The 12,743-nt window shown below is 36.5% G+C and overlaps 1 protein-coding gene across 1 annotated transcript; it reads left to right on the top strand.

Moving 5' to 3' along the window:
* Positions 1–467: 467 nt before the first annotated feature.
* Positions 468–10,689, top strand: LOC110030430. The gene is made up of 4 exons (XM_020733144.1): positions 468–812; positions 7,919–8,024; positions 9,207–9,350; positions 10,187–10,689. The coding sequence occupies exons 1-4, from the start codon at positions 511–513 to the stop codon at positions 10,430–10,432; spliced, it is 798 nt and encodes a 265-aa protein (XP_020588803.1). The 5' UTR covers positions 468–510; the 3' UTR covers positions 10,433–10,689.
* The last annotated feature ends 2,054 nt before the right edge of the window (positions 10,690–12,743 follow it).

Raw genomic sequence — 12,743 nt, forward strand, 5'->3', positions numbered from 1 at the left:
AAAATCTCAAACAGACCCTAAAATTTTATTAATGAAAGTGATATATAGTCTTGTTTAGCTCAATCACATTTGCATCAAGTTTATTTTATTTGACCATTACAAGTTTTAATTTTCTTAAACTATAAAATGATAACTTTAATATATTAAAATCGCATGTGTGCATTTAACATATTTAAAACCTTTTGTTAAACATTTGAATTAAAATCGCATGTGTGCATTTAACATATTTAAAAACCTTTTGTTAAACATTTGAATATACACGAATAAGTGGAGGGCTACATTTTCAAATTAAGATGACTATTTTAAAAATATATTAAAAATTGCTTCTTTACTTTAATAAACCTCATAAATATTCATTTACAAATACATAATTTCACAAAATGCCCCCGAGCCGCGGTTCGTTTCCATCGCCACTCGACCGGTCTGTAGCCGGTTTGCCCGGTTCAAGATTTCGCAGCAAAATGACGTCCGCAGCTTGAGAAGCTTCTCGCCGAGCAATCTGGTTCCCCGATGGAGGAATTGGAGTGCGTTTCGTTCGATGACGATTTCGGGGAGGAGACCCTAGACGATGACGTAGAGATGGCCGACGCGGAACTCGTCGGAGACGGTGGATTCGGTGCAGGAGAGGTGGATTCTCTGCCCAGAATCGGCGGCGGTGGCGGCGATGGTGGTGGAGGCTGTGAGGGAACTGCTAACGGTGGAGGCGGCGAGGACATGCGGTGTGATTCGATGGGGGGATCGAGAAGGAAGAGGAATAAGAAGAAGAAGAAGAGAAAGAGCGGCTCTAATACCAATATCACTGACATCAACAGGCAGGTTTTCTTTAGTCGCAAGACTGTTGTTGGAAATGTGATTCAGAAATCGAAGAAGAAAGAAACGCAGTGGATGTACTTGCCTTATGTAGATTTATTGCATTGCGTATTTCTGTTTATCTACTGGCATCGAAGGAGGGAAGCTTCTGATGCATGAGCAATGAAGAATTTATATTGTGTTAGGGAAGGTTTTCTTTTACTTTTGCAATAGTGTCTCTCCAGCTTATGAATAGTTACTTTTAGGGCTAAGTTGAGTAGACGGTAGGATGGGTTCCAATGGCGGTTAATCGTGTAGCTCGGAGGCCAAACATTATTCTGATATTGGTTTGATGGATTCAAAGGAGACAATTAGTTTTTATGAAGATGCTTCAAAGGAGGAAAACGAAAGAGTAATTCTATCCCAATATATTTATTCAAGATCCTCTGTGATTAGTTACAAATTTATAGCTTAGTGAAAAGTTGGGCATCGTGCAAATGCTCCACCATAGAAATTATGCATGTGATTTATTAACTGGAAGGATCACTTGAGAAGATGAGCAAGGTATTTCGTTTGAACAAGAAGTAATTGTTTTCTGATTTAGTTTGAATAAAAGGTAATTGTGTATTTGATGTGATTTAGGTCAATATCATCTTTTAAGTGCTGTTCTTATTTTTGAGTTATTATGAACCTTCAATTGATTGCATTTGTAGCAGAAATTGGCATAACAAGTCGAGATACTCTCTCTAGGAGGCTCTACAAGAATTTACAAAGATAGTATAAGAGCAGTTTAAGTGCAAATTAACAAAAGAAAACAAGACTTACTTACAGAATTTCCATGTGATTTTTGTATGTAGGGGGTTAATTATGAAGTCAAAAAATTAAACTTTGATAAGGTTGGGTTGAAATTCATCAGGAGGCATATTTGGATTGTTTTGTAGTTGTATTTAATTTGGATAGTTAAATGAGGGTTGTTAGGAGTATTAAAGATGAATTTATATTTAAGTGCAATTAGATTATAATTGAATTTGAGTTTATTTAGATTTGTGTTTGATTTCCTTATTCCTAACTGTTGTGGGATGTGTACTTCCTGTTATAGAAATGAAACGCAAAGAACACAAACAAAGACATATCGTTTACGTGGTTCGATTCAACTGGATCTACGTCCACGGGAAGGAATCAATCAAATAGTTCACTAAGGTAAAAAAAAATGGAGAATACATAGCTTATACATAGAGATGAGCCCTCATCTTTCTTTCATGGCCTCACTCTCAAGCGACACCTTGATACAAGGCCTCAAGCTGCTCTCATCCTCTCTAACTCTCTAGCTATTCTCTCATCTTTTGTGATAGCTTAAAATCTCTTCCCTTGCTCTCCTAGGCCTCACACCCTCTCCTCGCCCCCTCTCTATTCATAGATGCAAGAGAGTGGTAGGTGGGAGGTAGGTGGGCGGTAGTTGAGCAGTAGGTGAGATGTAGTAGGTGGCGGTGCCACATTACAAAATTGCTCTTTTACCTTAGTTCATTAATTGGGGGTCAAAATAACAATTCTCCACCTTGACCCCCAATTGAGAAGCTTCAAAGTAAAGATTCCCTCCACCTGGCCCCTGAGGGGCCCTCAGCCCTTGCTTGAGTCTGCTAAGTCCAAACAGTACATGAACTTAACAATCACGGTTCTTCCGATAAGAGAGTATAGCCCCTTTTTCCTGACTCCTTATATGACGACACCAGGGCCTTTGGTTACTCTGATGCAGCCATTCTCTGCCTTAAACGAACATCCGCTTGACTCCAGCGTACCTAAAGAAATCAGATTTCTTTTGAGCTCTGGTACGTACCTGACATTTTTCAGTACCCGTTCAACTCCATCAAACATCCTTATCCTGATTGATCCACTTCCAACAACCCTGTGAGCTTTATTGTCTCCCAGTAGAACAGACCCATCATTTTCCTGTTGCAGTGTCTAGTCATCAGAGACTACGCTTGCTTCTCCTGATTCTTCTGGCTCTTCTTGATTCTTATTCTTCCTGTCTGGGCAGTTCCTCTTGAAATGGCCGTCTTTGTGACAATGATAGCACTTGAAAGATCCCCTTGATGACTGATTCCCGATATCCTTGCTTGACCTTAATCTGTACTGACCATTGAATCTTTCTTGTCCGATCTTCCTCTGACAATAAGACTGTCTCCGCTGACTTCCTTGTCCCTATCATGCTTCCTCTGAAGTTCTTTGGCTCTAATCAGAGATTGAACCGCCTCCAGAGTAATAGTCTGCACTCTTCCATAGAGCATCGCATCCTTGAAATGCTCGTAGCTCTTAGGAATAGAGTTTAGCAACAGTAGTGTCTTTCCTCATCGTCCATCTTGACGTCGATGTTCTCGAGGTTGTCGATGATCTTGTTGAACTCGTCGATCTGCTCTGAGACGGATTTGTCTTCATGCATTTTGAAGGAGTATATACGCTGCTTCAGAAAGAACCTATTAGCCAGAGACTTTGTCAGATAGAGTACCTCGAGTTTGGCCCAAAGTGCTTGAGTCGTTGTCTCCCTCGACACCTCCCTCAGAACTTTGTCGCCCAAGCTCAGATTATCAAACTGTGGGCCTTGTCCAGTATGCCGATCTTCTCCTTCTCGGTCATGCAGGCCGGCAATGCCGCCGACCCTTGCAAGGCTTCTGCAACACCCTGCTGCACCAATAGAGCTCTCATCTTTACTCTCCCTTTTCCAGCATGTCGATCTTCTCCTTCTCGGTCATGTCAGCCGGCAATGTCGCCGACCCTTGCAAGGCTTCTGCAACACCCTGCTGAACCAATAGAGCTCTCATCTTTACTCTCCATAGGCCGAAGTCGTTCTTCCCATTGAATTTCTCAATGTCGAATTTGACGGAACTCATTGTCGTGGCTAGGATTTCTTCCAATGAATTCTACCTGTTGCTCTTCCAAGATTTAGGCAAAAATCACCAAAATGTTGTACTATTGTATAACAACCAAAAGTTTTCAGCCTAAACCTGCCTTTTAACGCATTAATGTCCAAGAAATTCTCACCAAATTTCTTGCCTTCTCTCCGTGAACTCCACTCCCTTCACCAACCTAACGGAGAGCTCCGATCCCTTCTGACAGAGATCACACCTGTTCACCGGAGAAAACTTCATGTTCTGTGCTCACGCCTCCTTACAGCAGGCACTCCTCTGCTTCCAGTGGAACAAATCATGAATTCCTCATCTGCCTCTCGCACGAGAATAACTGCCTCTCCAGAGTCGTCGCGCCTCGCTAAACTGCTCAGGTCCTCCTGCTTCGCGAACTCGAACTCCTCTTCTTCGTCGTTGGCCGCAAACACCTTTACGCGGACACCTCTAGCCAAGAAGTATGGATCTTCCCACAGACGACGCCAATTGTTGTGAGATATGTACTTCCTGTCATAGAAATGAGACGCAAAGAACACAAGCAAAGAGAGATCGTTTACGTGGTTCGATCCAACTGGATCTACGTCCACGGGAGGGAATCAATCAAATAGTTCACTAAGGCAAAAGAAATGAAGAATACATAGCTTATACATAGAGATGAGCCCTCATCTTTCTTCTATGGTCTCCCTCTCAAGCGACACCTTGATATAAGACCTCAAGATGCTCTCCTCCTCTCTAACTCTCTAGTTATTCTCTCCTCCTTTGTGGTAGCTTAAATTCTCTTCCCTTGCTCTCCTAGGCCTCACATCCTCTCTATTTATAGATGCAAGAGAATGGTAGGTGGGAGGTAGGTAGGCGGTAGGTGAGCAGTAGATGAGATGTAGTAGGTGGCGGTGCCACATTACAAAATTGCCCTTTTATCTTAGTTCATTAATTGGGGGTCAAAATAACACTAACAATAGAAGACCTTTAGGATGGTTTGTTCAATTTAAGTAATCAAATTTATTTTGAGTTATTATACATAGCACTTCGAACATCAGTAATTACTTATTTCACACTCAAAACTCTATAGTTACTGATACAACACCTATCTTTTGTCAATATAGAGAAGTTAACATTCACAGTTTTGTCACTCTATCCTTTTCGTCCGTTTATCACGAAGCTCATTGATAGATCCATCTTCCTCGGTTTCTGCTTCAACCATATCGTTTGTAGTGGATCTTCGTACTTGGTTTTTCTTCAATGTTTGGGATAACGCAGCTCCATGAATGACTTGGATCGGAGTCAAGAGATCAAGTTCATCTCTCAAAAATTATTTGGATCCATTTTATCCTCGTTCAAGAGGCTGAGATTAGCATATATTGTAATGTTGAACATATATTGTAATGTTGAAGTGGGGGAAGTACTCTAGGGACAAATTCAGATAAAATTCATGGAGAGTTGGAAACAATCTCTCATAATTTGGGAGATTTTATTGTTATTTTTCTATCCGTGGGCTGACTATGCGTCCTATTCTTCTTCTCAATCATGGTCAACGACACGGAGTTTGCGCACGAGTTTATTCTTTTTTATGGCGATACTATCTCTGACAACTTTGTTGACGTCGACCATGATATTTTCTATGGCATTGACCATCCTGGCCTTGATCTAATTCTTATCACCTGCTCCCTCTCAGGTTCTCTTTATTTATTATTATTTTTTTTTTTGTGATGAAATTTGCTTGACGTATTATCTGGTTTTATGAATTAGGTTTGTGTTATTTTTTGTTTCTATTCCCAAACTTCTTCAATAGAGTATTTTGCATTACCACTCTGTTGGTGAGCTCAGTGATATACTGAAAGGAGAGGGAGGACTTATGAAATTGGTGTTATATTAGTAAATATAGATTTTTGAGTATGATATATATTAATAGTGATGTTTAAGTGCCATGTATGTATAACTCTCAACCATTTTTCTTCAAGTCTCTATTCACGGACAAATCATCCCCTTTTTCTCTTAAATCTCATCACCAGAAGTTCCTGTGATCACCTCGTGGGTATTTTGGCTTACCTCACGTGCTTCTTATTTAATCAAGTGATTTAAAGCTTTATTTTTTTTTCCATTACTTGATTCCCTGCATCTTTGCTGTTGATCAGCGTCTCTATTTTGACCTCCATCTTCCCAAATCGCTACACATGGAACAACTTCCTATCCTATCCAAGCCAGCAAAGGTGGAGGAAAGAAATTAAATCTTGGGGAAAACCTAATTAGGGCCTAATTAGGGTTTTTTTTTTTCCTGAATAAATTAGATTGACTTCATTACACAGTATTCATATTGCTAGGGTTTTGTATTTCTTTTGATTGAATTTTTATAGATACACTAATTCAAGAAATCATTGTTCCAATTTTCTACCTTGTTTTTAAGTCCATTGCACTCCTAATATCACATTGTATTTTTAGGAGTTGTGCTTGTTGAGATGGAGGTTGTAGAACATAATATATTAGCTGATTTTGAGAATAAACAAAGAAGAGAAGACGCACCAACAAGGGATATATAGGAGTTGGAAAGCAGTAAAAAGGAAGGGTGGAAAAATTTAACTTGGCTAGAAGTTGTGCTTGTGCTTACAGAAGTTCACACCACTTATTTTTCATTTGTGGTATCTAAGTGAACAAGGTTATTTTTCAATACTAACCTGTCTACTGCAGCGGTGCTGTTCTCTGTTTCTCTCTCACCATTGTATATGTATTTTAAGATTCTCTATTCCATGAAAACTCTAGTTTAACCTTAGTTTCTTTCATTCTTTCAGGTCCCTTCCTGTAGGAATGATTTATCTAGAAACGAGTGCATAAGATCTTTTTACCAATGAATTTATTTTACTTATAGGGAAATTTACATACATGCCACTCAATTCTTATGTATTTACATAGCTAACACCCAAAGTTTGATATTTAAACTTATAACACCTTGGTTTCATAAACCAATACATGAAAAGGTGTATGTCACTTCTAAAAAGGTAGTGATGGTGTTTTTTTTTGATGTGATGTTAAAGATTTGAGTGGTATGAATGTAAATATGAATGATTATATGTTTGATATGTAAATGCATAAGAATTGTGTGGTATGTATGTAGATGCCTAATACATTGCTTTCCAAATGAAATGTTACCGTTTCTTCCGTTTTATTGAAGATGTTTTATTTCACATTATCATAGTATTGGCTTTCTTGATTGCTGCCTAACTGTTAGATATGGTATTCCAAATTCATAGAAAACTTTTTTGAATATTTCCATTTAATTTTCTTAATATTTTCTTTTCATTTTCCAAAAGGAGATAAACATTGGAAATACATGATTGTCTTTTTGTAAGAAGATTTGATTGTCTTATTTTCATAATGTTCACTCAGGCAAATGAGACAGCGTTTTTCTTTAAAATTACACATTTTTTTGCGCTCTTTAAAGTATAAGCTTGACAACAAAACATAAACAAACCACACATTTCTCTGATGTGAATTTTCACCATGCATCGCTGTTGTATTGCCTGCGGAAAATTTTTTAGGCAATTGCTTATTCCTATAATTCTTATTTACGTGTGACCGCAATTTTCAGTTTGGTAGGAGTTCACATATTTGCATGAAATTTCAAAGTTTCCAACTTTCTTTCTTTTTTCGTAATAGGTTTGTTTTATATTTTCATTTTCTAGATAAGAATTGAGTCCAATGGCCTACGTTCCATATACTTAAATAATTGATATCCCTCGACCCTTGGTTGCTTCTGTGAAATTTGTCTGTTTATCAATAGCAGGCCAACAGTTACAGAGCAATTTCATAATAAAAAACCGTGGCGTGATTATTACATAAAGTATTTTTTTGAAAGTGTTGAATAAACCTTTTTGAGTGCTTTTAATGGAAGTAATGAAGCTATATTTTTCTCCTCATTCAGCATCCGTAAGTTTTAATACTTGTTTTTTTTCTTATGCTATTAGTCCGAGAAAGACTTCTATTTTTCCGGTTAGAGCGCTACATCAGCCTCTTGATAATGCGGGCGGCCTGTAATTATTATCTCCATCAGCCTAAAGTTGTCATTAAATTGGCAGTTATTGCCTAAAATTTATTCCAGCTCTGGATTTTGTTCTATTCTTGCAGTATTTCAGTTATTTCCATGTCATTTTAGTATGCATAGAAACAATCTATGCTATGTGTTAGTCACATTGAGCCTGATAAGAATGTAAATAATTAATTTATGATTTTGCTGTTCTCAGGTTCGTTATTAACACCTGCAAGAGATTGAAAGAGAAGAAGTCATATCTAGTGTGGAATGCAGTTGGTTGTCTTGGAGCTTCAGCTATGATGGATCTTGTGAAAGAGGTATAAATTTAATGCTAAATATTCCCTTGTATATTTCGATGGGCTTTGAATTTTAAGGCAATTCACTGTTTAAAGTAAGGTTTATGTAATGCACAGTAGCGAAAATGATTATTAAATGCTTAGTCACATTGTTAAGCTGGCTAAATTAGGCTCTTAAAGTAAGGTTTATGTAATGCACAGTAGCGAAAATGATTATTAAATGCTTAGTCACATTGTTAAGCTGGCTAAATTAGGCTCTTCTGGTTCTATTTGCATATAGTTTAAACATTTTACACTATCTTGTTTCTTGTTTGGTTTTTTTTTTTTTCTTATGATTTTTTTGAATCTCTAGATTGTTTTTTTCAATATTTGAAATTATGTCATTGCTAAATGATTACCAGTTTGAGAGATCATTTCATCTGTTGTTTTATTTTGCATGGCGCTAAATATTTCCAATTTGCAATTAATATGGAAGTGCTTTGTTCTTGTCATCAATTTTTGATATTAATGCCTTGGCTGCAATGTCATGGGAGTTAGAATTTTCTGTAAGTTGCAATGGGGATTGATGAGAGTAATTTGTATCCGTGCTGTAAGTTGGATAATATTTGAGAAGGGTTGTTTGTTTAAGATCGAATTCAGTCTATTTAAATTTGGCAAATTTTAGTTGCCTATAATCCTCGATATGACAATTTCCACTTTGTGATATGCATTTATTTTCGATTATTTTTGTAGTGAGTCCTTAAAGACTAGCCTATGGAAAAACTAGCTTAAAATTGAACTTTGTCTTGCTTGTTCAGGAGTGTCGAAAGAACTGCGTGTAGTAAGATTTTATGCATCGTAAGTTTGCTTTTAGTTGATAGTGTAATGATGAATGATGGCACATCATTCTGTAGATGAGTGAAAACAATCTACTTTTTTAATGTTTTGTGCCTGTTTATTTAGGACGAGTTTTGATTTTCTTAAGTAAAACTCATTTTCAGACCAAAAAAATAAAAACCCAACAAAAAATCGGGGCCAAATAAACATTAATTTGTTTATTTATAATGTTCATTATCATGTCTAATTCCTTCAGACCAACCACAGCCTATATTTCAACCTGCAGTAGGTTATGCCAGCAACAAATAATTGGCTTAAGGCTAATGATAATGATGGGCATTAAGGTTATTCATTTTGAGTGTAACTGAAGTTGCTTCTTAAACCTAGGTGGATGCCATTCAGCATTGCGGGGGACAAAAAACTGCAGATGGAAAGCGATTCCGTACCGGTGGTGGTGTTTTATGGAACATTTTAAAGACTCGCGAGCCAAAAGTATACAAAGAAATAATGGCAAAGGGCAAGGAATTTGAGGTATGGAAGCAGTTGGATTGATAATTTCTGGGTCTTGCAACATTATTCAACTCATTCTTTAATTTGTATTAATTATGCTGATTGTAATAACTTCGCACTCTTGCACCATCTCATCTTGCCATTCAACAAGTTTCAGAGCACTTAGATTATATAGTTTGTTTTTGAAATTTACAGGTTGGCTGTTGCTATGTGTATTAACATGCTAGGCATACTAAATAAAGGTCATGATTTTTAATTTCTTACATAAGGGTCATTCGAGCAACTTTGTCATTGATAGAACAGTTGGTGTCAATTTTTAATAGTCGAGAGACTAAATTGGAGCGCTACAAAACTTTGAGAGCAAATTGGCTGCATCTGAATAGTCGCTCGCGCGCGCACAAATACATCAAAATTCCTTTCAAAAGAAACTAAACTTAAAAATTGAATCTCAGCCATTTTCTTGCCTCTCTGTTCCCATCACTCCCTTCCAAACTTATCTTTGTTCCAGCTTCTGTCTTGCATGAACCTCTACCCACTCTTCCCTGTACCGATCTAGCGTGTGCATTCGCTCTTTCTTTACCCTTTTCCCCTTTTTTGTGCAAACAATTCTTGTGTATTTGCATCTCTTAACACCCAAACTTTCATATTTACTTCTACAACACTCAAATTTTTAACATTACATGAGAAATACCACTATTATAACTTTTTAAAAGTAAAATACACATTTCATGCATAGGTCATAACATATTAAACTTTAGGTGTTGAATGTGTTGATACATTAAGAATTATGTTACTTTTTCTCAAGGCATTTTCTCTTCTAATATTCTTTTTTCAGCTGACCTTTTCATGCTGTGCAGAAGCAATTTAGGCAGCCCCAAAATAAGCAGAGTTCAGGCAAGAATGTACTTGCATCTCCGGTCCAAAATGTTCCACATAATGCATCAGAGTCTCCAGTATCCGTTTCCTCTGAGAATTTACCATCCTCACATAAGCACGAGACTTTCAAGCCTCATGAAAGGCAATCGTCTGTGCGAGATAGAATAAGAGTACCGGTTTGTTACGACGACGGCTTGCTCGAAGAGGGTGAGATCTTTGAGCCCTAATTTCTTCTAATAGCTCTAATTCCAAGCAGACCGGATCAAACCACGAGCCTAAGTTCCTCAATTTTGCTGCACCAGGATGTCACACTTCTGCTTCTGCTGAGGTTTTTTTTTTTTAATCCGTGACTATCATCAGATTTTTGAAGATTAGATCATGCAATTTTTGGTTGATTAATGCGTTAGGTTGTGTATGTTTTTTGCTGTTCATTTTGTGTTTATTAAAACAACACCGAGTTCTGACAAAATATTTGTAACATTTACATATTTATAATTTCTAAATTTACACAACCTAAAATAATTTTCATATCGCATTAAAAGTACCATTTTTCATGCATGGATATGATGGTATGAAGACATGTAAACCATAGAAATTTGTATGTAGAAATTGAAGTTTAGGTGTTAGACATGTAAAACCATAGGAATTGAGTTGGTATGTGTGTTAATCTTACCACATAGTTTTTTTCTCATGGAACCACCACTGACGCTGATACATGCTTATCATAAATTCTACAGAAGATATCACAAAAATAGAAAGAAAAAGCATGTAAAAGCACGCATCTTTGTATCATGTGCAACCTCTTTACATACATAACATTCAATTCTTATGCATCTACATATCTAACGCCGCCCGCACTTATAAGCTTCCCCAAACGGGCTCTAAGTTTCTTGACCAGACAATTTGAATCCATGACAGAAACTATATCATTGTTGGATATAAATCATGCTTCACGAAAACAAGAGAATCGAAAGACTAGAATTGCAAAAATGACCATTCAAGATTCAAGTGAAATGACAAATTTCAAAAATATCCTGATTCATGACTTATATGAAACGGCAACGTTGAAGACCATATTAAAATATTCAGCATATGGTGGCACATATTTGTAAATCAAGATTTACATGAAATTGGACCAAGGGCAGGAATTTATGATTTCTTGTATAGAAGAATGGAAACTAGCCAGAAACTTAGATGACTTCAAAATTTACATAGATACCACTTCGACTCTATGTATTTACATATGTAACAACTAAACTTCAATTTTTACACATATGACATGTTACCTATGCATAAAAAAAGTGATTATTTTTTTATACGATATGAAAGATTTGGGTGGTATAAATGTAAAAAGTAAAATTTAGTGGTATGTATCTAAATGCCCAAAAAAGTAATTGACATACATCAGATTGGACCGAGTTGCAAAATATAATTCCATCATTTTCATGCATTTCTCTCTGTTGCAACAACCTTTGCAGCTATCAGATTGGACCGAGTTGCAAAATATAATTCCATCAATTTCATGCATTTCTCTCTGTTGCAACAGCCTTTGCAGCTTCTTCTGCAATCCAGCGGAATTATCAATAAAGCACAAAACGTAATAGAATTTTGAAGGGCTATTTACATAAATAGCACCCAATTCTATATATTTACATATGCAACATCTAAACTTTTTACATCTATGCCATCTAAAAATTTCATATCACATAAAAATATGACTATTTTACATTGCAAAAGGTGAAATACACATTTTTAATTGATGATGGATTGGAAGTATTTATGGATGATTTCTCTGTATTTGGAACATCATTTGACGCATGCTTAAATTATCTTGAAAAAGTTTTGAAGTTATGCGAAAGAACTAATTTAGTTCTTAAATGTCAATTTATGGTTGCAGACGGAATTGTGAGGGCTGATGTTCCTTTTAGAAGGGCAGAATCCAAGTATAGTGTTGAACAAGTAGGGGTAACTGTTGAATTTTATGGTGGCGAGCTCAATGGGGTCATTTATAGTGATCCTGCTACTGTGAAAAAATATGCTAGACGTGCCCAATTAGGTGAAATTTTTGAATTAGACCGGGCTACTTTGAAATCCGATGGTGTTTTTCGTAGCAGTCCAAGGGGTTGGTTCACTTTTGGGCATGCTACGTTCGCTTTGCTCTTCTTTTTCGGACATATTTGGCACGGCGCCAGAACCTTGTTCAGAGATGTTTTTGACGGTATTGATCCAGATTTGGATGCTCAAGTGGAATTTGAAACATTTCAAACTACGAGTATATATATATATATATATATATAAATGTAATTGACGAGCAATATTTAAAAAAAATATAATTGACTACAAAGTGACAAAGATTTATAATCAATTTAACTTATTAATTTAAAAATAAATTAAAAATGTATTAAATTATATTTAAATGATGTTTTAATATAAATAATAAGATTTAAATCTCACAACCCTTAACATCCTATGTTTGTGTGACTAGAGTTTGTCAAAATGATTTTTTCGTTAAGCAAACGAGTCTAACATGAGCACATT

Source organism: Phalaenopsis equestris, unplaced genomic scaffold (genome assembly GCF_001263595.1).
Source record: "Phalaenopsis equestris unplaced genomic scaffold, ASM126359v1 Scaffold000002, whole genome shotgun sequence".
Taxonomy (NCBI): domain Eukaryota; kingdom Viridiplantae; phylum Streptophyta; class Magnoliopsida; order Asparagales; family Orchidaceae; genus Phalaenopsis; species Phalaenopsis equestris.

Bases quoted from the DNA above. Each gene is read 5' to 3' on its own strand.
- LOC110030430 (XM_020733144.1), top strand. From the start codon at position 511: ATGGAGGAATTGGAGTGCGTTTCGTTCGATGACGATTTCGGGGAGGAG. The intron at 8,025-9,206 runs GTATAAATTTAA...TCTTAAACCTAG, and splicing joins TGATGGATCTTGTGAAAGAG to GTGGATGCCATTCAGCATTG. The intron at 9,351-10,186 runs GTATGGAAGCAG...CATGCTGTGCAG, and splicing joins CAAAGGGCAAGGAATTTGAG to AAGCAATTTAGGCAGCCCCA.